Source organism: Epinephelus lanceolatus, chromosome 4 (genome assembly GCF_041903045.1).
Source record: "Epinephelus lanceolatus isolate andai-2023 chromosome 4, ASM4190304v1, whole genome shotgun sequence".
Taxonomy (NCBI): domain Eukaryota; kingdom Metazoa; phylum Chordata; class Actinopteri; order Perciformes; family Serranidae; genus Epinephelus; species Epinephelus lanceolatus.
The window spans coordinates 8,066,767-8,094,748 of NC_135737.1; the positions used below are offsets into that span (position 1 = coordinate 8,066,767).

Genomic DNA, 27,982 nt, shown 5'->3' on the forward strand with positions numbered 1-27,982 from the left:
TGAAATTACACAAAGTTTACTTTAGTCCGCGCAGTGATCGCTGACAGTGTTGCGCTATTCTACACTCTGTCCCACATTAAAGGCTCTCTCTGAGTTACAAATGCTCCACCACTGCCCCCTTGTGTCCTAAATAAGATCCAACACTAATCCATTCAAAACATACAGACTACTAAACCCCAAAACTGAGCCCGTTTTCCATAAAAAAAACATAAGATAAACGTGACTACACTTTGTGTGGGTCACATTGTTTTGTTTAGTTTTTTTAACTAAACAGCTGACTAAGTCAGCTTTATGTCCCTACAGAGTACAAAATATTTATCAGTGCTTCACATTTATCCACCCAGAAATGACTCTTTACAATGTAGCACATTCTTGTTTCTATCTATTAAATATTTACATCAATACTACCAAAATATATTTTTGTAAAGTTTTTGGGTGGCTTCTTTTGTTTTGTGCTATTTTTCCCTTTAAATAAATAATATAATGTACCTCATGTTGTGTTGACAGGGTCTTTACTCTCATTTTAAACATTTTCAGGTCTCATCATCACCGATCACACATCTGGGACAGCTAAAAACAAGGCTTTAGATGATTAAATGGTGCATATTCAGAGGGGGTCAACATCAACTGATAGATTAAATAAACCTTTACGGTGTCAGCAGCAGCACGAGTCATCATGTAGTGTTTTATTGATTAGTGTTATAGTTAAATGTCATGTCGACATGTCAGAGGTTTTGTAATGACAGATAATCAGACATTAAAAAGTTCAAAGATTTTTTATTTTATTGAGAAAAACAAGCGTGGTAAAAACAATAGTGTACGATGGGTGTAACATGAAATGTAAGATGAAACGTAGAAATATAATTTAAAGTATAATACAGCACTATATCACAGAATATCAAATATAGTACAATACATAATAAATACTGTATAATATAAAACAATGAATAAATCAGTTCTCCTCTTGGCCTGTTCTTCTGTCCCTGAGAATTTTCACATCATCAAGTCAACACACATCTCGTTAAACCACTTCTAATATAGTCCTTAAAAATAAAAGTCACTTTGATATTTCCTGTTTGAACTTTTGCTGTAGTTGTTGACACTATGTCAGAATATATCAGTGTTGTTCTGTTGTTAATGGTGGTGTCAAGAAAACTAAAAACAGTAACTAAACTCATATAGCACCATACTGAATATATACAGACAGTAACTAAACTCATATAGCTCCATACTATATATATATATATATATATATATGTGTGTGTGTGTGTGTGTGTGTGTGTGTGTGTGTTAGGGTTGTCACGATACTAAAATTTCAAACTCGATATCGATACCCAGGAAAATATTCAATACTCGAAACCATTTTCGATACAGCAGCAAAAAATTAAGAGGCATGTCATTTTTTAAATAAAGATCAGAACAGTAACATCAATGATAACAACAAAAAATCCCCCCAAAACAAATAACAACCAGAAACAAGATCTGTCCATACAAATGTATTTATCTACAGCCCTGTTTATTTTCTGTGCTTCTGGTGAATTGGCACCATATTTTCATTGCTGATCAAATAGAGTTGGTAGTTTAGGCTCAGGATGCTCCTGTTTCTACCTCACTATGTGATCAGAGAACCAGGGGTTACGGGAGAAACCAAACATTTTTTCAGCATCAATCTGTGACTTTGCAGTTAACATAACTTTTCAGACACACATAATTGTGTTGTCCTGTTAAACTAACATTGTCTTTTAATGTTACAGACGGGCATGACTGATAAAGTTTTCTACTTAGCTCCCTCATTAATGTTAGAAGTTATATTTTAGTTTGATGCTGGTGACACCAGCTGCTCAGCTGCTAGTGAGGGGAGGGGCTGTACCTGCCGTCTGCAGCGTGCTGTGTTCACTTCACTAAATATTTCCAAAGAGCGCTTTTTCCTTTATCATTTTTGACCAAAACTGGCTGCTCTGATCCTCCTGCAGCCACGCTGGCCATATTACAGCAACAGAAATGTGTGCATGCATGCACAGCGACGACAACAAGCCGGGTTGCAGCGAGGGCTCTGTACCTGCCAGACGCTACCTGCACAGCGCGTGTCTGTCGGACCCGTCGCGTGCACCCGACAGGCGCTGAGGTGGCATGCACTGTTAGTATCGATACTTTTGTAAATTAGTATTGTATCCGGATACAGTGTTTGAGTATCGATACTTTTCAGAGTATCGATACTTTTGACAACCCTAACACATATATATATATGTATACATACATACAGAGACAGTAACTAAACTTATAGCACCATACTATGACTGGATATATATTCAGTAATACTTGCTGATGTAATGTACATTATCAATGCAGGTTGTCAACAAACTGTGTGCTTAAGTCTCCTGTGGGTCTGATACTTCACTGAAAAAGTGATATTGAGTTACAGTTTATCAAAATCCATTTTGTAAAATACAGATATGTAATAATGTAGGAATATCAGATGTTATTATACTACAGGCAAAAGCTATGATGATGATAATAATAAACATTACAGTTGTACTTATGGTTTTGGACAGTGACCTTTGCAGGATGAACATAATAAATGTATTAAATTTAATAAATGTATTAAACTTTCCGAGTTTACTCTGCTGTAGAAGCTCCACCAAAACAAATAATTCTTTTATTCATATTTCCTCAGATTTAAATTTCTTTTTTTCCATGAAGAACTTAATCTTATGAGGAGGTTGTGGTAGGAGTAGTCAGGTGTGTTTGGTGTCGTCTTTACACTATGTTTCTTATGGATAATGCCGAGTTTAAACTCCTCAGCGCACTCTGTGGTCTGACCCTTTACCTGCAGAGTCAGGGCAGGCAGGGGGCTGCTCTCTCCTGAAGTCCACCAACATTTCTCTGGATGTGCTGGATTTAGATCCAGATAATTTTTCTCACACCAGCCTACAAAACCGGATTTCCCTCCTGATGTGGTTGTTGGAGTTAGTGGTGTCAGTAATAACTGTGCTGCCAGAGTACTTGATACCTGAACATCTCAGATCTGAGCTGCTACTTGTCCTCTGTGTTGAGGCTGAACAGGAGTGTAGACATGACAGAACATGGTGGCGCCTCGGTGGACGGTGGAGCTGACTGGCTGGAGTCTGGGAGGAAGGCGAGGAAGAAGAGGATGAAGCAGTCAGACGGATATCTAGAATAAAACAAGAATTCACACAAACTGTCATCAAACTAGTAAAACCAAAGCTTACAGAGAGTCAACAAATTACAGGAACACAGTTTCTAGAGCCAATACACATTACAGAGTCCCTGAAGAAGAAAACAAAAAGTCCTCACTGAGTCCAGATGTGATGGTTTGTTTTGGACAGAAAACTTTCTTAGTCCCACTTTTAAACTTCAGTGTTTCCTGTCATGTTGTTTGTGACAAACTACATCCCCCACGTGTCAACATACGAAGACTTCTTTTTTTTTTTTTAAAGATATTTTTTGGGGGGCTTTTAAGCCTTTAATGTATAGGACAGACAAGTGTGAAGAGGGGGGAGAGAGAGAGGGAGTGACATGCAGCAAAGGGCCACAGGCTGGAGCTGAGCCCGGGCCGCTGCGGCAACAGCCTTGTACATGGGGTGCCTGCTCTGCCACTAAGCCACCGGCACCCCAGCATATGAAGACTTCTGTTGATAAAACAGATAATGGCCACTGATTTTTGTTTTTATTGATGTTTTTATTTGGAATTCCAAAAACACTTAAGATTAAAATTGTAAGAGTCTTCCATTTTTGTTGTGAAATCAATGTCCCAAGAGGCCTCAAAGCAGTACCCCACCCACCCGTCACCAAGAACATGAAGACATTGTCTCTGTATGGAAATTACCTAGGGCCTGGGGCAATTCATTGATGTAATCGCTTACGGAAATACGGAGATTTACATAACATGCATCGGCAATAAAGTACTCTGTGTCCCGTCAAAGCATGGTTTCCTCCAGAGAACAAACTGCAGCTAAAAAATAGCACCCACAAATTGGAAATGACTTATCACAGGAATACAGCTGCTTTGCATGGACTCTGTGCATAGTAGTCACTTAAACTCTCTGCTCAGCTGCTAACATTAGCGCCATGTGTCATCTAACATTGTTGGAATATTTCATATTCTCTGCTCACTCAACAGCCATGTAGGAGTAAGAAATTGACTTTAAGGTTACAGACTGTTAGTGTGTTAATTGTTTCAGTTATTTCCTCACACACTAACGCAAAAATACATCTGACAGTGATTATCTGAACTGCATATTACTTCAGTGATGAAAAAAAAAAAAATTCATGTCATATGCATCTTAAGTTCAAAGTCAAGTACTTCAGTTAAAAATACTGATTCTTCAGTCCAGGGAAAGGGTTGCTGTAATATACAGTGATTAAAATAATGTATGTGTCACAGCAGTCCTTTTGAATCTGAGGTCCAGAATGTTTCTGAACAGATATCATACAAGTAGGGTCTATTATTATTATTATTATTATTATTATCATGAAAATTACACTTATTTTAAAATATGCCACTATTATGGTTATCGTTTAAGAGAAGACGGTTGGAAAAAAATAAATATTAATGAGACAAGTTTCTGATATTTATTTTTGGGTGAATTGATTGAAATATTAATCGAGTAATGAAAAAAATCTTTAGAATAATCAATAAATTAGTCATCAGATTAGTCGACTAATAGAAAAAATAATCGTTGGATTAATCTATACAAAAATAAATAAAAATCTTTAGGTGCAGCCCTGAACTTAACAATAGCCTACAAGATGACAATAACTGAGGTGTATATGAGTATATCAATGTAAAGACATACTAATAACAATGAATGGGAAGATGAAAGAGTGTGAACTGAATAAACTGGAATACATAATTTTTGAAAAATGATTTAAAAATTGAAATTAAAAAAGACAGGAAGGGGGGATTAGTCAGGTGGCAAAGTTTGGAAAGAATTAAAATCATTTCTAAAAGAATTCCATTCATGAAAAAACATTTTGCAAAGCTGCCTTTCACTAAAAATCTCATCTTTTCTAACTTAAGAAAAGACATCTCAAAGCCAAAGGGACGTCATAAAGGCCACTGTTTAAATGAATTAACACGAGATGACTGATGTTCCCTGAACTGCAAAAAAAGATTTGGGGAAAAATAAAACAAAAACAGAGAAATCTGTTTTAGCAAAGTGACCCTTTATATGTAGAAACATCTCCCATGTGAACCACAACTAAGAGGCACAATGACATGACTGTAGTCACCATTGTTACATCACCTCACCTTGTTTTTTTTAAGGTGACTCTTCTCACTTAATGTTTCACTAAAATCCTTTGCATGTCGGAGCTGGGCTTTTACTTTGATGGATGCCACCAGAAGTCTATTGTCTTAATGCATTACCTTAAAAAATCATCTAAGACTGTGTGTAACAGAACTCCACTCAGAAACTGTTCAGTTATACAAATACTGCTGTTTCACTGCACAAAACGTCATCCTGAACATCTACTAAAAGAAGTTTTCTGAACTGCACAGAGCTGCTCCTCAATTTAGGGATGCACAATATTGGATTTTTTGCCGATATCCGATACGCCGATACATAACTTATTTGACCAATGACCGATAACCAATACCGATATCTACTACATCCATTTTTTTCCCTATCTGATTTTAAGTGATCAAGTCTCTTCTGTAGTGGAATTAACATCACATGCATACTCTTATCGTGATGGCCCAGCAGCAGATGGAGACATGAAATAGAATGCTTTTCAGTGTATGTACTAGTCATTCATTGTGCAAAATAAGAAAAACCATGTTGGCCAATTCTGATAGCCTTATAGTCAATATTGATACTGATGACGTGCCGATAATATTGTGCAACCCTACTTCAATTTCAGCAAACATACAATCATAGGATAACGAAATAATATTCATACTTTGTGTAACTGTTTTGTTTCAGGCCCACAAACTGTCACTAACATAGAACTCAAACAGGAAAACTGTCAGTCAGGATTCAATCAGACAGACATGTTAAAAAACAACTTTTTCAGAACGAGGTTTGGTGGAGAAAACAGCCAGTTTCTCTCACAGGGTGTTCTGCTCCTCTTCACAGCTTTACCACAGCGGATTTTAAACAGCAGGTTTTGTTGTACGACACAAAACATGTTCTAGAACAGATTTTAGCAATGAAACGATGACAAGAAGTTTGTTTGAGACCTGAAAAGACTGAAACAGCAGCGTTACAACTGACTGTCATCCTGACTTTATCTACGGTTAATGTTTCATTTCATGGACAGAGACTCTCCACCTGACAAACAACACGTAGGCTACAGAATGTTATGTGGGCATGATGTTAGTGAATAAGCTTCAGAGAAGAGGTTTGGATGAATTTAAAGGCGAATGTTTTCGTCTGAAAAATGAGTAGGCCTACTGACTTTGACATTTCGTGATAGATTTTGAGGATACAGTTTCCCTACAAGAAACTTTATCTTTTCTAGACAACATTTGTGGTGGAAATACCGTGTTTCAATAAAGTTTGAGAGCAGAAATGTAAGGTTTACCTCTGAAAATAGAATTTTAATATTTATATTTAGGACATAGTTTCTGCGCAGGGATCTAAACATGTCCACGATGTTTTTAGACATTTGCAATGAGTTGACAGCGGATATGTAAAGTTTACCTCTGAAAACAGAATTTTACATTTAGCGATTATGTTTTGAGGCCACAATTTCTCTAGATGAATCTTACGACGTACATGGGGTTTTCTAGACAACATACAGTCCTAAGGTCAGAAATGGTGACAATATCGAGTTTGAATGAAGTTGGAAACGAAAGAAAAGACTGGGAGCTGAAACAGCAGTGTTACAGCTGACTGTAATCCGGACTTTATTCGTGGACACTTTTTATTTCACAGACAGAAAAACATATGATGAGCACAGACGTTTATCTGGACGCAAGTTTAGTGAATAAACACCGGAAAAGACAAGTTTGGATGAATTTAACGTTATAAATGTCTGCCTCTGAAAACCGAGTCCTGACTTTCACATCTGGCGAGATTCGAAAGACACCGTTTCTCTACAATAATCTGAACATGAACACGGTGTCTTTAGACAAAATACAAGGTAAGTGGTGAAAATAACGGCTGAATGAAGTTTGCGAGCAGAAATGTAAAGTTTACCTCTGAAAACACAGCGTCCGGGTCCCGTCGGGTATTTTCTCCCCCACAAAAAAACAACAGAAAGGTTTTAGATCCACACCTGCCGACAGTAAAGTGATGAAAGATCATATTTGAGCAGGTTTAACTGTAGTTTTGCTCAGATAAACAGAGTTTAAAGAGTTTTTTGGGCAAAGTCTTGCAGAGAGAGCTGCTCCGCTCTGTTGCTCTGCAGCTCTGCGCTCTGCAGCTGCAGTGACTCAGGCCGCCGCGGCGGCGCTGTTTCATCCAAATACAGTCAGATATTATAAAAAATCATATAAAATCATTAATAAATCATTAGAAACCAGGAGAAAAGAGGGATATAATGAGGAACGCTTCACGAATTTGCGTGTCATCCTTGCGCAGGGGCCATGCTAATCTTCTCTGTATCGTTCCAATTTTAGTATATGTGCTACCGAAGTAACACAACAGAGCCCTGATTCTGGGGGGTATTTAGGGGGCTGTGACCCCGGAGAGGTCCCTGTCATGGTGTAAGAACAAGAAGATGCTGAAAGCAGTGAAAATTGTATTGAGATAGCTTTTAAACATTAATAATAAGAGTGTAGAGAAGTGTGGAGTGTGTGCTGAGAGCTATCTGGGTGTAGTGACCCAGTCTGACCCGGTCAGACCCACCGTAGGTCCTGTCAGCCCTGTTGAAGAACTCAAGGGGCTGATGGGAAATATGCTCAATGAGCCTTTACGTCACACAGCCAGGATTGGTGTGCTACAAGCGAGAGAACAAAAGGCCTACTCACCGCTCCTCCCTCTTCCTGCTGCATTCCTCCCAGAGGCACTTTGACCTCCCCCAGAAACCCCCACTGAGCTCCAGTATCTGCTAACCCTCCCCTGAACACACACAGAGAGACAGAGAGAGGGACGGGGGAGGAGGGGAGGCACACAGAGACACACAGGCTGAAACACGCTATCTGTTCTAACACTCACGGCAGCAACAACCTCCTCGGCTGAACGCAGACAGTTAGCTGGAGCTACAGCATGGACTCCTGAAGCCGCTCCTCAGCTGCTGGTATTGAAGCCTGAGCAGAAGGACAGAGACAGAAGGATGGAGACCATCAGAAACAAGCCTACAAACAAGAGCTGTATGTGTGTGTTCACGAAGAAGTCAACTCTGAGCAGAAGGAGAGGAAACACCATGGTGTTTACAGCTGAAGCTTCATGTCTGCATCGTGTTGTTCTGTTGCAGGACGGCTGCGGATAAACTCTTCAAAATCTAACAGGGTTTATTTGCCCACATTCTCAAGATTGAAGAGACGGAGGGGAGTGCTGCTTCACCTCATTCACAATCATTTACAGTCAGTCTTCCAGTGTTCCCAAAAGCTCCACATTTCACAGTCAAGGTATTTTAGTAAAACAGCCAAGACTGTTTTTAAGTGATTAAACTGTGTTATTTATTTATTTTCACATCTGTGTGGTTCTTTCCTACTTCCTGTTTTCATTCAAAAAATTCCAATGCAGTTCTACAAACTCACCACCAGGTGTCAGCCTTAGACCAGTCTGTGGAGTGGGGGGCGCTGCTGTGCTGAGGTCAGCCGGCAGGACCTGCAGGAAAACGCACACAATTATATCAAATATGAGTCACAACAACTTATCTAAATACACAGCGTAGGTCGGAGCTATCATTCAAAGGTTCCAATGAAGTTTGGAGGAAAACACAAAATAGCCTATAACACGAGTCACAGCAACTTATTTATATGAATGAGTCCCAGATTTGCATTGTTGTCATGTTTACCGATAACAAATCCAGAAACATGCCATTATATTAACTGAGCGCAAATCGCCGCCGCGGAGTCCATTAATAAAATCTCAGTTTGTATTTGTTTTGCTTTTACATAAAGAGTTTTCATTCCTACAAACACAGATCAAGATTTTTTTAGTCGAGACTTTAGACTAGAAAATTCGGCAAACAACCAACACACCAGTGAGCTCTTGCTTTAATTTGATTGTAACTTTTAAAAACAGTTATTACCTCCACCACGTAAGTTGTGTTTTCAGTTCGGTTTATTTGTTTGTTTGTTCGTCTGGACAATCACGGAAAAACTACTGGCCCGATTTTACGAAATTTGGTGGAGGGGTGTAGCATAGGCCAAACCCATTAAATTCCCTAAAACTTGTAAAATACACAGCAGAGAAAGCCGAGGAAATTCAATGCAGTTTGACAAACTCACCAGCAGGTGTCAGTGTATGACCAGCTTGTGCTCTGGCTTCCTCATAGAGAGAGGTGTGTCTGACTGCAGCACCTGCGGAATGAGGGAAACACACAAAACTATTGTGAAACATAAGTCACAACAACGTCCTTGATGTCAATTGTTGTATTGTTTTAGCAATAATTAATCCACGAAATATGTCGTTATATTGTGTGCGTGTAAATTGCCAAACCGTATCCCATTCAGAAAATCTGAAATAATTCCAAATTGACAAACATGAATCAGGATTTTTTAAAATTCAGACTTAAGGCTTTACGTGTAAAGCCGTAAAACTCGGTGTCCACTTCGACCACGACTTTACTAAACATGTTGCTCGATGGAAGTCGCCCATCACTCCGATCAGTCAGCCAATCACACGGCCCATCAATAACTATCAGACTGAAAGTGCAACTTGCAGGTTAAATTTTTTTAAAAAATATATACATAACCTTGTCTGAAAATTACTATATGAGAAGTTAATTCAGAATTGATTATGGTTTACATGACATAAGGGCACAAATTCAGAGGAAAAAGTGTCTCTTTTTAGCCAGTGTTGCCAACTCCTCAGTAAGCAAAGTAGCTATTGGCTGTCCTAAAAGTCGCTAGAAGTCGCTAAATGACGTCATCACTTAATTTGCATAATTGATTGACCGTGTGTGTAACGGACGTGGAGTGCTGTAGGAGAGTGTCTAACGTCGTGGGAGAGACAAAAAGTGAGTGAAAAACACCCTAAATATGTTTAGAGCTACAAATGAACTTTCTTCTGTTGATTCTTTATTCTTTTTTGCCATTGAAATAGGCCATCACTTCTCAAAATAACTTCATGATTTTAATGCTTTGTCTAGACCCACGTGGGTCATTATTTTTTACGAGACCATTAAGTATGTAAATTACTTCAATTGACTGGCACTTTGCAGAGAATACTACAGTTGTTGAGTGTGACATAATCTCCAACAGGCTGTCTTGTGGGTGGCTCTGCTACGCTCACAAACAGAGGGAGCAAACATCGGAGCAGCATTGCCTCATGACAAAATGCCAAAGCGTAAGTCTAGCTTTACAGATGAATACATTAAAAAAAGTCCCCACTTACGGTCCCGGTCGGGACATATGGGAGGCGGAGTGCACTGGGTGCAAACTAGGGTGACCAAACGTCCTCTTTTGCCCGGTCATGTCTTTGTGGGGCGCATGTGTATTATTTACATTATTACATATATTTTGTTAGATTTTCTAATACAGAAGAGGTGTTATTTATATATAACATTATTTCATTTTTTCCACAGTAAGACTTGAAAAGAGAGCTATTACTTTGTTATAGGTTGATTTTATAAAACAGAAGAGGCATTATTTATGTGATTATTTCATTCCGGAGATTATAATTTTAATTTTATTTTTGTACCGTTGATACATGTTAAAGAGAGATTATTTCATGCATAACAAAGAAAATGTTGAAAGCATGTTTTGGAAATAAAAATATGGTCACCCTATTAGACTATCAAATTGAATCAAAAGGCTGTTAAGTAGGGTGGAATTGCTAGCTCTACTTCCAACCCTCCTCTTTTATCTGGGCTTGGGACCGGCAAAGTGATCCAAAAGAGACACTCTGGCAGAGTTACTTTGGTTTTTTTTTTTTAAGGGTTTTTTTTTTTTTGTTAGCTTTAGTTTGATTTGGTTTCTAACATATGCTCCACTTACAGTAGGAGCGTACAACAAGGCACAGTAAAATATGAACATTTGTTTCCATAACTTTAACATTTTTTGTATAGATGGTTTTAACTTTAACTTTTAACTTGATACTGTAGATCATAGGATCCTCCTGTCTCGCCTGGAACAGTGGGTAGGTATCACAGGTACTGCCCTTCTATGGTTTCAGTCCTACCTCACTGATCGGAACTTCTCAGTTAAATTAGGGGAATTCAACTCAGCTACGGCTCCTCTCACCTCCGGTGTCCCCCAAGGCTCCATTTTGGGCCCCATCCTCTTCTTGCTCTATATGCTGCCATTAGGGTTGATTTTTAAGAAACACAATATACCTTTTCACTGTTTTGCAGATGATGTACAGATATATCTGCCCCTTAAATCCATTAGCAAGGATTCTGTACAGCCACTGCTAGAATGTTTAAAAGATGTCAAATCCTGGATGGACACTAACTTTTTAAATCTCAATGAGGATAAAACAGAGATCATTATGTTTGGATGTGACCCCTCTGATTACTCCCCTGATTTTCTGGGCCCCTTCACTCCTAACATCCGTTCCCCTGTTAAAAATCTCGGTGTGACCTTTGACAGTGCTTTTAAATTTGATAAACAAGTTAGATCAGTAATACAAACCAGCTTTTATCAACTCAGGCTTTTAGTTAAAGCAAAGGGCTATCTCTCCCCCCAAAATCTAGAGAGGGTAATCCATGCTTTTATAACCTCACGTCTGGACTACTGTAACTCACTTTATGTCGGTATTGACCAGTCACTGCTACACCGTCTACAGCTTGTCCAGAATGCAGCAGCTCGCCTCCTCACTGGAAAGCGTAAACACGAACACATCACACCAATCTTGGCCTCGCTCCACTGGCTTCCAGTGCGTTTTAGAATTGATTTTAAGATTTTATTGATTGTTTTTAAAGCCCTAAATGGGCTGGCACCCTCTTATTTAACCAAACTCCTGCACTTTCATGCTCCCTCCAGAGCCTTGAGATCAGCCAGTCAGCTATTACTGGCTACTCCTAGGACTAGGCTGAAGACCAGAGGTGACAGAGCCTTTGGGGCGGCTGCCCCTAGGCTCTGGAATAGCCTGCCCCTGCACATTAGGTCTGCCCAGACCCTAGAGGTTTTTAAGTCTTTTCTTAAAACCCACTTCTTCTCTCAGGCTTTTAACTCAGGTTGAGCTGGACACCCAAACATTTTATCTTATTTTTATCTTATTTTATAACTCTTGTATTTTATTTTATTGTATTGTATTTTATGTATCTTATGGTTATTATTGTGGTGTACTATTAGGTACCTCATTGTATTTGCTTGTTTATTTCTATTGACCTGTTCAGCACTTTGGTCAACCTTGGTTGTTTTAAATGTGCTTTATAAATAAAGTTTGAGTTGAGTTGAGTTGAGTTAACTTCAACAACAAAAAGAGACAATAGAAAACAACAATGGCAATGTGAAAAAATGGTCTGGTTCTAATTCAGGTTGTTTGTTTTTCAGACCCCCCTCCACACAAACATGCTGCGCTGGCTCACAGAAAGAGTAGGTCATCTTCATTTTGGTCAAGGCTTTCTGCGGCAGGTTCAGCAACTGAGGGAGCTGACTTAAATGAATACGCAGCTGATGTGCCGAAAAGCTGCAAAACATTATCAGGCAGCTTGTGCTCATAGCAAGCCTCATCAGACAGCTTCAAACCATATCAGACATATAGGATGGAGTTAAGGGTCTGCAAGGACATCCGATTTCGCAGTTTGCTTTTTACCACACTCATCTGGCTGAATAATCTCTCGACTTCAGCATTATAGTGTGGCATGGACAACACAGACACAGCAGCCATGGCAAGTTCCTGAAACGGATTGACATCAGCTGCATCCCTGAACTTCCAAATCTCACTACAGAAACCCACTGTGTTTTTTGTTTCATTCCATTTCCTAAGATGGATGACACACCATTGCTGGACAATCCTGTCTATATCTGGAGGAGAGTAGGCAAGGAGCTTGGCTATTTTTTCAATTTCTCGAGGGCTCTTATTGTGCTTTATAGTTTCCTCCACATTGAAAACTGACATGTACCGCAGTGCTTCAATGTTGTCCGGCAGTCTCATCCTCAGCTCTTTTGTGAGGGAGATGGTGAAGGCTACACATCGCTTTCTGACGTTGTTCTCCTCCTCAGGTGCAAGGTGGAGCTCAGCTGCCTTGGACTCAAAAAGGTAACCAAGGTATGGTTTCGGACTGATGTATCCATAAATTGGCCCTTTGAGGACATTAACATTCGGCAGTGGATTCAGCACCTTGCTACTCACGGACTTTATCAATGTTCTGTGGATCACTGTACATGGAGTGTAAAACCTCAGCCATGTAGCAGTGTTCACTGGACTTGGTGACTGCAAAATGCAGTTTCAGCTCCTCCCACTGGTCCAAAATGCGTGAAACCACTGGTTCGATGGAGAGCCAACGGGTGGCACACACTTTGGTTATTTGTAAGGGTTTCTCCCCACAGTTAATGGTCTCATATATGGCCTTGTAGGCCTCCCTCCGCTTTGGAGACACAGAAAACCAGTTATAGGTCTCCCGTACCAAGTACTCCACACTACGGGGGAGGGTGTCATTTGAAGCATGACTAACGGCAAGTTGCAGAGAATGACACACACAGTGAATGAGGATGAGATTTTTGAGCCCATACTCCTCCTTCAGGACTTTATGGACCCCTTTATTAATACCTGTCATAACAGAGGCATTGTCAGTCCCTATCCCCTGGAGTTTCTCTTTTTTTGAGACAGCACTTCTCCAGGAAAGCCACAACAGCACGCGCTATAGATCTGGCATCTCCTCCCTCCAACTCAACAAGCCCCAGAAAAGTTGAGACAATTGTCTGTTTGGTGTCACTAAAGTACCTTATCACAACCCCCAGGTACTTAGAAACACTGACATCTGTGGACTCATCAAGGAGGAGGCTGAAACACTGATCACCCACATTTGCAACCAACTTTTTCAGAAAGTATGGCGCTAGAACGCCATTTATCATTTCTGTGCACTTGGTCCTGTGCATTTTGAAGTGGGTAGCAGCAGTGGAGTCAGAAAAAGCAGCCTTACATGCTTCCCCAATGTGGTCACATGCAAGCATGGAACAGTGCTCAGCAATGGCTAATGTCATGGTGGCTTCAGCCTTTTTGTGTGGAGCCAGTTTGTTTCACAAATAATGGCAGCTTGGTTTGAGTGGAACTGTAAGGCTTTGCCTTTTGAATGTGTTTTTGAGTGATAGCATGTTTTTTTATGTCACTGAGTTTTGCATAAAAATCAGTCTTGCAATACATGCAGTATGCCCGTGTGTTATCCCCAATAAACTGCTTTAACCAGCCTTTGTAATCAGGGTTTGCTTCCCACTCCTTTCTGTACTTTTGGCTGTACAGCTTAGACTGCGCCATGATGAGCTGTTTAGCTAGCACAGTGGACGAGGTGAGACGTGAATGACGCCAAAATCCTTAAACAATACAATATACAATATACAATGTACAATATATAATATACAATACAATCAGAAAGCTGAGACAGACAGGCGATGTGATTCAAATGCAGCGATTTATTAATTAGCATGACAGAGCAGAGGCACACACAGTCAGTGGACGAGGTGAGTAGTGACTGATGCTGACAGGAGGCGGGGTGTGAGTCAAATGCAGTGATTTATTTTAGCGTGACAGTGAAGAAATATTATATTTACATGCCGCTCTGCAAGCCAGGGCGGGATCAGTGGCGGCTTTGCGCACGCGGGATTCATTTGCAGTCTGGACACGGAGGAGTGAGGATCTCCTCTCTGCTCTGTGAGACTGACCGCTTGTGAGTGCTTTGGGACGGGGGAGGGGCTCACGGCAGCACCCGCTGCTGCTTGTTGAGAACAGAACTGCAGAGCGATATGTGCTTTCACTTCAGAGTCGCCACCAGAAATGTCTCCAATAACACTAGAAAAAGTCGCTAGATTTGTCGCTAGTTGCTTTTTTGAAAAAATGTCGCTGAAGGGGTCTGAAAATCTGATAAATCTAGCGACAAAGTCGCTAAGTTGGCAACACTGTTTTTAGCTCCTCTTCTAAAAATGTTTTTTTTTTCAACATCGCCTGATACTACGTCACGAGAGGGACTCTGCGTCCTTGACCCTGCCTCTGTCCAATGCGCAGTAGTAGGTGGTAGTGAGTCTGAGCGGTAGTAAACTTGTGAGTTAGTATTTTTTCGGTTGTTAACAGTGCATTTCACCATTTGTGATTATGCCGAATTATTATTGTGTTTGTGCAGGTTGCACAAACTCAAGTCTGTGAGGACATAGAGTCCACCGTCTTCCGGACAGAAAAAGGAGTGGAGTTTGTTTTCGTGCCTGAGTGCGTTTTGTGCAGGTGAAGAGGCGTGATGTCACTGCTTCATCTGTGACCAAAAACGCGGTCGTGTGCAGCGCTCATTTTGGACAGGAGGATTATGCTTCTGGTGGAGCCTGCCTGCCCTCGCCCGCGAGGGGGTATGTGCGGAGCCGCGAGCCACAGGTCTCCCGAGCCTCAGGGGTATGTGCCAGGGCGGGCGGGCTCCGCGGAGAGGGAGACCTCCGTGTTTGAGACGGGAGCAGGCAGCGTGAGGGTTGATGGGCAGTGTGAGGCATGTTATGTCAGATTTATGTCAGATTCTCCACCAGAGTCCAGAAGGCATCCACCTCCCTGCAGCACATACTCTCCACAGCTGAGGACATGGGCTGGCAGTTCCCACACAAGCACTTATACAAAAAATTATCAGGAAATCTTCGTATCTCTCTCTCTCTCTCTCTCTCTCTCTCCTTCTCTCCCCTGCGGACATCAATACACCGTAATGCGGAGTTATAACACACATAGCAAGATACGTCTGATACAAACTGATATTTGCGCATTAGTTTCTGTTATGGGTAAGTAGCATTAGTTATCTAATACTGGCAGAACTATTGGTAGCTTTGTTATAACCTAATACGTGATGGCAAACTTATTGTTGTGATGTGAACACAGCGTTAGACATCGTTAGCTGTCGTTAGCTAACGCTGGTCGCTCACCAAGACACCTGCCCGGTTCTCCTCACACCACAGCTCTATTTCTCTCTTGTAGCCATTATTTCTCCTAACCCTGATCTGTTCCTGGTCTCTTGGATGCCTAGCAGGCTCATAATAAGCCTGTGGGCCGTCATATGCATATGAATGTACATTTTCAACCGCTTCAGTCTCAAAACTAGTACTGGGATCCATATTTATTAATGTTACACTCAATCGAACTCGGCCAGACTCCCTTACGCTCTTATGTCACTTCCGGTTAGTGGGTTTTTAGATGCGGAAGAAAAAATCTCTCACAAAAACGACCCCAAAAGTCACTGTAGTGTGTATATGTTTTTGTTTTTATCGAGTTTCTACATCATTTTCCTACACATTTATTCACCATGGTCTCCAACCTGCAAGTTGGGCTTTAAGACTGGAACTACAGAGCTCATGCGCACAAGGTTAAAAAGATCAGGGGCCAGTTGCACCAACTAGTTTACAAAAATACTGGTCCAACCGACCAGTATTTTTGTTGTTGTTTTTTTGTTTAACAGGGGGTTATGGTGTTTGAGAGGAGAGTGAAACACCATAACCCCCTGTTATTTGCGGTAATTTCAGAACCATGGACAGCGCCGTTTGTTGCGTGTTGTATTAGGTCTGGCCTCACGGCGTACCACAGTATGTGATTTAAGATAGCCTGCTTGCTAAATAGTTTGGTCAACTTATTTTGCCATCACGTTAGTGTGTTTTTTTTCCCAAAAAGCAGTTCAAGCCAAAGATGGATATAAGAACGTGGTTTTGTAAAAAAACAAAAAACAAAAAACAAAACACCAGAAGAGACCGCAGCCCAGGCCAGTGGTTCCTCGCTTACTCAGAAAGTTCAGCAAACAAGAAGGCTGAAACTCTACTGAGGAAAGGTAAGGCAGAATATAGCTGGTTTATTTTTCTATGTTCTATGTCACACACGTTTTTTTCTGCTGGATATGTCAGACATGCATCCAGACAGCAGGATGATTTATGATGGATGAGTTTTGAAATCGGGGACATCCAGCTATGGATGACAGATTAGGCTAGTGGCAAAACTGTGTAGATTCATGACATGATAAGAATGTGTACACAGAAAGCCAGAAATATGCACATTATTTTCGGCATATTTGTAAAGCCTCTCAATTAATGTAGGAACTTGTTGCACATGCATGAGCGTTTCCACTCCATATTTATTCATAAATGGACGAACATGCCCTGAACCAGCTTTCATAACAATCTGCTGCTTGCTCCACCCGTTCCTCTGTCTATAAGCTCCATCTGTCACAAGACAAACATGAAAGAAGACGTGCAGTTTAGTGTGTTTCACTGGCGACGAGCTGTCATTATGCGCGACAATTACAATTTTTAAGCGCCCCCTCAGTAACTTCATCCTGGCGCCGGGCCTGGTAGTTTACCGTATGTGAAATACACACCATCACATTTCAGACTACTCTGTTTCTTGGGTGGTGCTCCGCTGCTGCCGGTTTGAGGAGGAGAGGCGTCGGTCGAGTCTGAAATCAAATAGCACATTCGTTAAATCTGACCTGAATAAATACAAAACTAAATGGGTAGTTTATGTGAAACAGGTTACACACCTTCACAATTCAGAGTAATGCTCTCATCACTTAGTTGGATCACATCACTGGACACTGCTACTTTCCACACCGACCAAGCTTGTAAAAGCAGGGGAATCTTCTCCAAACGTATCAACAATAATGCCGCTATATATTGATGTTTTTGGGGGAGGACCCCCACCAGTTGCAGGGATTTTTTTTCGCAGATACATCTTTCTTCGCCTTACTCAGAAGGTCTTTCCACTTTTTTCTGACATCACTCTCTGAACGCAGGCTGCCAGTCATACAGGCAGACTGTACAGTCGTTAACGGCCTCCGTGATCTCTCTCCAGATGGGCAGCTTTCTTTTGATTGTGACAACGTTTGACTGCTTAGCTGTCAGTGTGTCTCTGTGCTGACTGTACAGCTCTATTAATTTTCTTATTTCACTATCAGTGAAATTACCCTTCCTTTTGCGCTGATCCTCCATAATGATGCCGCAAAATGTGAAGTGACAACAGGAGAAAGTTAACAATGTATCTTAGCAACGCTCGTTGCTAGGCAATAAACATAGTCACGTTCGCTTTCTCATGAACTCGCATCACCAAGACTGGGCGTAGTTAAGACCATGCGTAAGCCCTGTTGGTGCAACTGACTTTAAGTCCATTCTAAGGACCAGGCTTAGTAAAGACCAGTTGGTGCGACCGGCCCCAGGACTTTAAGGACCGTTACTATAAGGAACTGTTGTTCAGTAATACTGTATTAATGAATATAGCTATTTACAAACCGTAGCCTGTTATTTAATCTCTAAATGTGAAATAAAACTTTAGTTCTTCAGGTGACAACATTATTATTTTTTTTTTATTATTTTTTATGTCTTTTTATTTCACATGAGCCAGCATTAATATGGCAAACCCCATTAAAGGGAAATTTCGGTTTATTTCAACCTGTCTCCTATCGTCCTAAATTTGTTTCAAGTGACTAGTGACATAAAAATAATAGTTAGCATGTTTGCCGTTAGCCTAGATATAGCCAGGGCGCATAGTAGCATTAGACCTGTTAAAACGTAATTGAACGGGCATACTTCAAGTGCAAAGTTAGTCCACTAAACAAGCTTTTTTTCCACAAAGACCACCTCATATCGTTAGGATAAATGTCAGAGAACATATAGAAAACGACATGTAAACGTGTTGTCTTACCTTACCGGTGTGCTGCCATGTTAGCTCTGCTTTCCAAAGCGCGGCCGAAATATATCTCGTGAGCTCTAGATAAAGCCCAGCTGGATACTAACGTTACTCCAGGTGGAGGTGTCTCGTCCTCGGTCACATCCAGACCTTGAAAATAAGGCTGCAACCGGTCCCATTCCTTGCAACAGAGGCATTCCTCTTCTGTGGGCACTGGGGCACAGCATTCACAGGTACACCACCAATCTCCAGAGCTACGCAGCCTTGCAGCAGCCATTCCTCCTCTCTCGTCCTCTACCTGTTGCGCCTCTCTCTCTCTCCTCCTCCGTTCTTCAATTTCATGAAGCACTTCATCGGTGTATTCTGGCTCAAATAAATAAGGGCGGCCATCAAACTCTGCAAAATCAAATTCCTCCTCCACAAAGTCGAAGTCTGGCAAAAAGTCAGCCATTATTCTATAAATCTTTAATAAAATAAATGAATGTACTTTTCAGGCTACTGTCCCGTTCTGCCTTCCAGCTGTTGCTGCTGGTTCTCGCAAGATTTCAGGCACGGTATGAGATCGGTGCTTGTTCTCGTGATATTTTGGCCGCGCTTTGGAAAGCAGAGCTAAATGGTAAACAGAAGAGCTTCGTGAAATTGAAGAACGGAGGAGGAGAGAGAGAGAGGCGGAAAAGGTAGAGAACGAGAGAGGAGGAATGGCTGCTGCAAGGCTGCGTAGCTCTGGAGATTGGTGGTGTACCTGTGAATGTGAATCTCCACTGGCTGTATGAGATATGCCTCTTGTTTTTACATTTTAAATCTGTTCAGAATTGTTATTAATTTTTATATAAATATTAACATTTTAGCTCAATAGCTTCCAGGAAATATGATCAATTGACTCAAAATCAGTGTGGGACCATGTTACTGCACTGGCTGCTTGAGATACGCCCCTTGTTTTTACATTTTAAATCTCTAAATATTTTTTATTAATTTTTATATATAAATATTAGCATTTTAGCTCAATAGCTTCCAGGAAATATGACCAATTGACTCAAAATCAGTGTAGGATCATAATACTCCACTGGCTGCATGAGATACACCTGTTTTTTCTACATTTTCAAATCATTCATAATTTTTATATGAAAACGTTTAGCTGAATATCTATTAGGTCATGTGATATAATGAATCAAAGCCACTGTTAGAACATATTGATACGTTTCTTTTTTTGTCTTTAAACACAGTATCTCTGCTTCAAATATCCCACATTTTTATTTTGAAAACAGGAAGTCTCCTTGCATTTACTGTCAAGTCTGCAATACGGGTGCACTTGAAATGTTGGAGTGGCCGGCTCGGAGTCAGACTGGGTGGTCCAGAGGAGTTTCCCCCAGAGCGAATGTCTGTCGAATATCCACCTTAAAACTAACTTCACCCCGGTGTATTTTTGAGCCATTTTGGTAATATTTGGTTAAAGGTTCTGTACATACATGTATTAATGAATTAAATGCTCAGAGAAATAACTCCACCCTATGCTGCTGCACACCCTGTATTTTTTCCCTGCTACAAGGTCATGCTCTGTCTCTATATCAATGCAGAGTCTTCATGTCTGCATTATGATGCATCTTGTAAGCAAAAAATGTCCACACTTGTATTCATTACTTGTATAATTTTGAATTTAGTAATACTCTGTGGTTTTGAAAACTTCCAAGGCACACCAGAACTTTTCTGATGGCCCACCATTTGGAAACCACTGCTCTAACACAATATTGTTGCACAGCTTTGCTGTAGCTTCCAGAACAATAGCTTCTGATTTAAAATGTGGCATGCTGCTGTAGTAGATGAAAAATATTGATATGGTGTTTTATTTTTCCTTATTTTAAAGGTCGGGGTGTTTTTGCTACTGAGGCTTTCAGAAAAGGAGATTTTGTGCTTGAATACCGTGGCAACCTTCTCAAACAAGACAGCCCCCTTCACTGGAGGCACTATGATGACACAGAAGCAGTGTTTCTGTTTGATTTTCAGTGGAAAGGGAAAAGTTATTGGTAAGTAAGAGTGAATATGCCCTTCCTTGCATGTGTAATCTAGAAATGCATGACATGGATTTTTTTTTCAGCTCATACTCCTAACAATAATGATCTGCCTCTCATGTCTGATACTGACAACTGATAATTTAAATTTCTTCCTAACCTGTAGTTTTTTCACAGCTAAGGTAAAGAAGGCTCACATGTAGTGATCAAAAATTGATGATTTAAAATTGTTCGAGTCTCTAGTCTGCATGGCATGGCTCTACCTAAGTGCAGCAGTTTGACTTCACGAACATGACAACAGCATGCTGCACTTCTTATTTTCTGTTTGACAAAATGCAAATGAATGTTAGAGGACCACACTGCCATTGACTGTAATGGAGTGTGTAGAAGCTGTGCTTGTTAAGATGCTATTGGCTTCATATAGTGCTGGGTGGTTTGACCAAAAACTCATATCACAGTTCTTTCCAAAATTTTCCCAGTTTTTCTGATGTGGGTGTACCAGCAGCCTGACTATGTGGAACTGGTATGACCAGACATATGTGTAGTCTGTCATGCACGACAAACTCCTAAAACTGCAGAGAGCATGGTTACTTCATGAGCACTTGGATTCTAGAGTTGTGTGCCTTCACTGGCCTCATGTAAAAGGGATATTCACTCTAAAATAAAGTACATTTTGTCAGGCGAAAATTGAAATATAGCGTAAATCTTGATTTAATCAGCCCCACTAACAGATATTGTGATGCATTCACTTCTACAATAATCCCACAAGGGTAACCTTTGTTTTGATACCAAGATTATTCATATAGGCCTTGTAGTTGCAAAGATATTCTCTATTTTTAATGGGAATTTTTTACTGGAGAATAGGCCTAAAAAAGGCTCTAGACCTAACTTAAACATTCAAACTGATCTTGAAAAAAAACACCGGTTGATGGTGAACCTGAGAAAATTGCCCAGCACTAGCTTTATATCATACGTCAATGGCTTGCTCAGCTGTTGAATTAAACTTTCCCTTCTCTCCAATCTTTCTTTATCCAAATTTTACATGATTTTTTTAACTGTCTTACTATGCTGAACACTGTATACAAGCCAAGTTAGCAACTTTTACTCTGAACTTTATTGTTCTTTTGTTTAAGTCTTGATGCATCAGTTGAAGACAAGTCGCTTGGAAGGCTTGTGAACGATGACAACAAAAAGCCTAACTGCAAGATGAAAACTATTGATATTGGTGAGATGCCACATCTGTGCTTGTTTGCTATAAAAGACATTACCCCTGGTGAGGAAGTAACTTACAACTACGGGGATGCAGACTGGCCTTGGCGCAAGCAGGTACACCAGCATATCATGGATCCCTTCAAATGATGAAAATATTACATAAAGTTAAATTGTGATAATTTGTTTTGGTTGTTTGAGTACAAATGTAACATGCTTTTCCATAATGTTTCCTAGAGTTGGGTGGTATCCAGCTTTTGATGCCTTTAAGCCTTGCATGAATTTAAGTTGATTGAACGTCTCTTAACACTGAGCAGTGTTGCTCCCAGACGTGACATAAATGGAGCCACCTACATCCTCACACACTTAAGTTCAAATTTTAAGTCTTGTTGGTTTCTTAAATTGTATCCTGTTTCTGTTTCCAACAGAAATTATCACCTGATGTCAGTGAGCAGATTGTAGATGAGAGTGACAGACCTCAGGTAGGAGCCAGATTATAACACACTAATTAATCTCTCAGAGATGAGACGGCTATTGGTTATCTGTGTTGTATATAGTGGGTGATTGAGTATGAATTACCTCCCAGCATTTCTCTTATGGCAGCCCAAGTAGTCTGTGTCTATAAGTACTTCTCATGTCTGTATGTCTGCTGTTGGGGGGTGGACTCTGTCTGTCAGTTACCACACCACAAGTATGGCTGGACTGACAAACTGGTTTCATCTAACGGACGTCCCCAATTAGGTTTGGGTAGCAAGTGTGTGTGTTTTGAACGACCCCAAAAGTATGGCTAGACTAACAACTAAACTAAGTTTAACTTGGTTGAACGTCTCTTGTTAACACTGAGTAGTTAAAATGTTCCCAGACTTGACATTAAGCCCACTAAATAGCTTCATATTTTAAAATGCAGATCAACGTTTTTTGTTTTTTTAAGTGGGTTTATACAGACCTGATTATTCCACTACATGTGTTCCTATGATTTTTTTTTTTCAAATTCAACAAATATTTTTTATATTTATACCTTATATAGAAGTTTTGCACACTCCCTGTGATCTCTGGCACCACAGACCCCAGGTGTGGAACCACTTCTCTAGAGAACAGCATGAACTTAATTTAATGAGCATTCAATACAAGTGTAAAATCATTAAGTGCAGATTGCAGGATATCAAAACATTGCAATGCATAATCAGCAAGCAGTACAATATTCTAGAGCCAAACCCATACCAATTTATGTTTTCAACCTAAAACCACCAGTTTTTTTTTCCTTCACATAGTGCATAGGGTCTATGGTTAGATACATTTTCACATTGGTCAATGAGTGTTCACTCACATGCATACATATATGCTTTTTGTCTTTTAGCTGTTATCTGGTCCTGTGGATACATCTGTAATGGAAGATAAGATCAACTTCAACAGCAGCAATCCAGGGGCAAATAACAGCCACTTTTCATCTTTCAATGTAATCACTATTTCACTATTGCACATTTTTGACTGTAAAGTGTTTTGTTTCCAGGTAATGTTTGCTTTGCTCAACAAGGTCTTATCTAATTTCATTGCTGTCCTCATAGTCTCGAATGGCCAAACTGAGAAAGCACCATGAGGAATGCTTCAATCGACAAAAAATTGCAGAGGAGCAGCGAAATGCTAAAGAAAGACAACATACCACAATTCTGTTAAAGCGTGCACGGCTGGCTCAGAAACTGGCAGAACTGGATGCTCTTGTGAGTAATGTGAACATTGCTGTCTGCCCAACTCTTTTCATCATGCGTATTACTAGGAGATTCACTGCAAACCTAGCCGTATTGGATATACTGTGTGAGCAAGGGAATTAAAGTTGAAGTGATGATTTCAAAATTCTGCTGAAATATTTGCAATTAAATGTTTAGTGATCAAATATAAAAGTAAATTTGAAGGTATAGGTAGGCTGACCAAACATCCTCTTTTGCCCGGACATGTCCACTTTTCACGTCCCGTCCGGGCGTCCGGGGGGTTTTTATAAACTGATGATAATGTCCGGTTTTCTGTGTGTTTGTGTGTGTGTGTGTGTTAGAGTGCGGCACGGGCAGCATATTTCTGTCCGAACCCGAACCAAGCCCGTCATTATTTAATGACCAAAGCACTGAGTTTGTGTCACACAGTGGTTACAGGCTATTTAACAGGCCGGGCGTGCGCCGTGGGTGCTCAGCTGCGGAGAGGGAGACCTCCGTGTTTGAGACAGGAGCGGGAGGCGGGAGGTCCGACGCTTCTAGCGAAAGGAGAGGGAGAAATATAACAAAATAAGATAAAATAGGAAAAACCTGTCTCCCTCTTTTATTTTATTTTCAGCGTTAAATCAAGGCGGAGGCGGGCGGCTGGAGGTCCGAGACTTCCAGCGAGGAGAGAGGTAGAAACAAACAGCCAATGTGTGTCTGTGTGTGTTATGTTCAGGTGTTGTCACGTAAATAACAGTGCCCAAGCAATAAACAGGACAGACAATAGGATTTTATTTATTTTTACACTACATTAATCAACTTAACCTCCTAATCAGACGTGTCTCTCTACCGTGAGTAGCTGCTGAGTAGCTGCAAATGTGGGGAGTAGGGCTAAATTTAATTTTTAAAAAATCGCTACTTAGATGCTGATGTAGTTAGATCTCTGTATAGCCACAATTCTGTCGTCTTGCTTAATGTCTTGCCCACACCACTACCTTATTTGTTACATGCCACAAATTATGAACCACACTGATGGCTGCTATGTCACAGGTACTGAGCAGCACTGAGAGCACAGCTGAATTCTGAAAGGAAAGCAGCAGATTTTGCCAAAGTTGGAATAAACCTTACAATCTTACACTGTGTTTCTATGATCACAAGCATGCCCAGCCTTGCACTTAACCTGCTGAGAATGCCCAAAGTCACAGCTTATGAGATTTAATCAAGACAAAAATGACAGCTTGCACTTGACAACTCAGTTATTGCACTTCTGGGTTGTACACAGTACACAATTGTCAATCTTTTCACTGCAACTCTGCAGTTATGGAATCTTAACTGTAGAAACTGACAGCTGTCAAACTCTGACATAGAGAGAGGACAGAACCAGCCCACCTGTAGTGTCAAAAAATGTGGTAAAGAATAAGTTCAATGTTTCTGAATCGAATACTACATGTACTTGGATTTATCCACAATATCAAAGAAAGATTTAGAAAGTTACACAGTAATAATAATAATAATAATAAAAAAAAGAGTATGAAGCATCTACACTGTCCAAGGTGCATACCACGCCCACTCTGCCAACTGAAAGGGACTTTGGTTTTTAAAAAGACAATCATTCAATTAATCGGTGATGTAAGACCAGCTGCAGAAGCAACACAGCTCTGTGTTTTGTCAAGTAGTGGAAAACTTGCCATTGTACACTGTATTTCAATCAGTCTTTTATTATTTCCTCTATTATGAAGAACTGGAGCATTCTCGCTCTCAGGCTTATTTTTATTTAATATTGCCTATTTAATTTATTTACAGGTTGATATATTTGCAGCTGTATATCCAAACAGGGAAGGCAGTCATTTGCATTTTATTTTGATCAGTCTGTTTTCATTAAAAGTCCTCTTGGCATCTCAGATATGGCTTTGACTTACAATTAAAAATTAAGTACATAATAATACCAAATGTATATCAGTGTAGAGCCTAAAAATACAGATACTTATTTTCTTTGTCTTCTTCTCAGTTATGACCACAATTCACTGTATGGAACCACCGATTAGCGTCTCTAGGCATTAACACTTGGTGCTTGGACCATTTGAATGTTTTGACCAATTGAATTTGGGTGTGTAGAGGGCAAAATATGAGGCTGATCCACACAATTTCAGGTGGACTGTTAAAATAAAGAGAACATTGAGTGCCGGTGTGTGTAGGCACCGTTTCATAAATCTGATTACTTTTTTTTAGGGCATGCCATTTATGTTTTTTGGGCACACATGTGCTTTTAGTATGGATCCTGTGCAATGTTTTATAAATGAGACACAGAACAGGAGGATCCTGCTTTCTGTGGCTTCAGCAAGGAAACAGGACCGCCTCGTTATGAGTTCTCAGTCTTGATTGGCTGAAGTGCGCTGGGATTCCAGAACATGTTTTTCCTTTTTTTCTGCCTGAGCAGTAAGAGACAGGGAGAGACATGGTTTACTGACCAAACGCTCTACAATACTGATAACTATTGGAACTATTCAACACTTTTGATAAGAATATATCACTTACAGCAGCCTTAATAAGTCCAAATTGTACTCATGAATTGCACCTGTGAACATGCATAAGCTGTGATTGAAAAAACATTTGAAATTAAAACTCTTTGGTCTGTCAACTGGTAACATTTTTATTTTCAGGCCCCAATTCCAAATTGGTGAAATACCTCTGGCACAAAATATTGAAATTAGGACAACTATGTAAAGAAATTACCAGCACAAGATTTGTGGAATGTTTAGATGAATATTTTATGTTTCTTAATCTATTTCTTTCTAGTGCAGTTTATTTTCCATCTGCCAGCAGATGCATGGTTTTGCAAACCATGGTTGTAAATGCAATGCAGCTTCCTCACTTAATGTAATGCATGTTTATAGCTACATACAGCTATAGAGATACAGAATTAAATAGACAGGATACTGTGCCTTCTTTTATGACTTGCTTACTTGTAGACATTAGTAAGAGTAAGGCATTATCAAAATTTTTCTTTTAGTAACAACTGGTTTAATATTACTGAAAGTTTTGTTATTGTACTTGAACAGAGTATCATGTTTGGTTTAGTTGATTTCTCATCTTTTCTCATGTCTTTTCTTCAGCTGACTTCACAGTCTCCCTTGGATGATCCCACTGAGGAGGAGTATGATGATATTCAAGTATGTTCACAACAGACTGGGGGCAATGTTTATAATCACTCATATGTTCTTAATTAATTGAGCATTATTATAACAGTGACAGGGTTGCTATACAGCTGCCTTTTTGTAAATGCAAACTGAATTTGAATATTGCATATAGAAAGTTTGGTTTGTCTTTTTAGACCCTAGCCTCATCAGACACTTCATCAGCGGGTGAATCAACAATGGCCAGTGATCTAGTGGACAGTGGAGAGCCAGCAGCAACAACAAAGGTGACACTACTGCATTTTAACATTAGCTTGTTCTTTTGTTTGCAGCAGTTTACCACAATATGGATAACATCAGTGTTATAATTTGGCATCATTAATAAAAACATCATTCTAATTATCACTATTTTATCGATTTCCATGATGCTGTTCAGAAATAAACTTTTTATGTAGATTGTTTATTTCCGTAATGTTATTATCCAGGATGAGGATCGAAGCGTGCTTTATTATTATGGTAGTGAATGGAAATGGTCATAAATCATGCCCCCAAAACACCACTAGCTCTAACATCCTTTTCAAATAAACCAGTGTTACTTTTAAAGGTCTGTATTGCCTGTTGTTTTATACAAGGTCAAAAATGCATGTGAGGCTGTTATTTATACATACTAGAATGCTTTTATCCTTTTTGTTTGTCAGACAAGAGCTCCTGTTACGTGTTCATCATCATCGTCAGCTTGTCAGTATTCTGAGGATTTTTCAGCGGATGACTCAAAAAGGAAGTCGTTAAAACAGAGAAAGGTATTTTCCTGCAATAATAAGTAAGGGTGTAACAGTATACAGAAGTCACAGTTTGGCGCATACCTCAACATAGTGATCACGGTTTAGAAGAGTTTGGTTCATTAATTTTTAACTGACAGTAGTGCAGTTAGTCTTTTTGACCTACTTAAAAATGAGATTTTTAAATTTGATTTAAAAGACAGTAAAACAAAGCACAAATTTTAAAAATGTTTTATTAAATAAATTGCATTTTAAATACAATAACAAGAGCAGGCAAATGACTACAGATTATGGAGG

At 40.0% G+C, this 27,982-nt stretch overlaps 1 protein-coding gene, 2 long non-coding RNA genes and 1 other non-coding gene across 4 annotated transcripts; 2 read left to right on the forward strand and 2 right to left on the reverse strand.

Moving 5' to 3' along the window:
- Window positions 1-757: 757 nt before the first annotated feature.
- Window positions 758-7,662, reverse strand: LOC144462720 (uncharacterized). Its single transcript, XR_013490939.1, has 2 exons — window positions 7,164-7,662; window positions 758-3,172 (listed from the first exon to the last, which is right to left on the reverse strand). It is a non-coding gene; the product is annotated as an uncharacterized LOC144462720 (long non-coding RNA).
- Window positions 7,503-7,608, reverse strand: LOC117260381 (U6 spliceosomal RNA). The gene has a single exon (XR_004501910.1). It is a non-coding gene; the product is annotated as a U6 spliceosomal RNA (small nuclear RNA).
- Window positions 7,663-15,534: 7,872 nt separating the features above from the next.
- On the forward strand, window positions 15,535-23,175 carry LOC144462808 (N-lysine methyltransferase KMT5A-like). The gene is made up of 5 exons (XM_078167479.1): window positions 15,535-15,703; window positions 20,713-20,890; window positions 22,009-22,201; window positions 22,513-22,566; window positions 23,149-23,175. Exons 1-5 carry the CDS (start codon window positions 15,535-15,537, stop codon window positions 23,173-23,175), a joined length of 621 nt encoding a protein of 206 aa, XP_078023605.1.
- Window positions 23,176-26,898: 3,723 nt separating this feature from the next.
- On the forward strand, window positions 26,899-27,707 carry LOC144462837 (uncharacterized). Its single transcript, XR_013491024.1, has 3 exons — window positions 26,899-26,942; window positions 27,104-27,193; window positions 27,605-27,707. It is a non-coding gene; the product is annotated as an uncharacterized LOC144462837 (long non-coding RNA).
- Window positions 27,708-27,982: the final 275 nt, after the last annotated feature.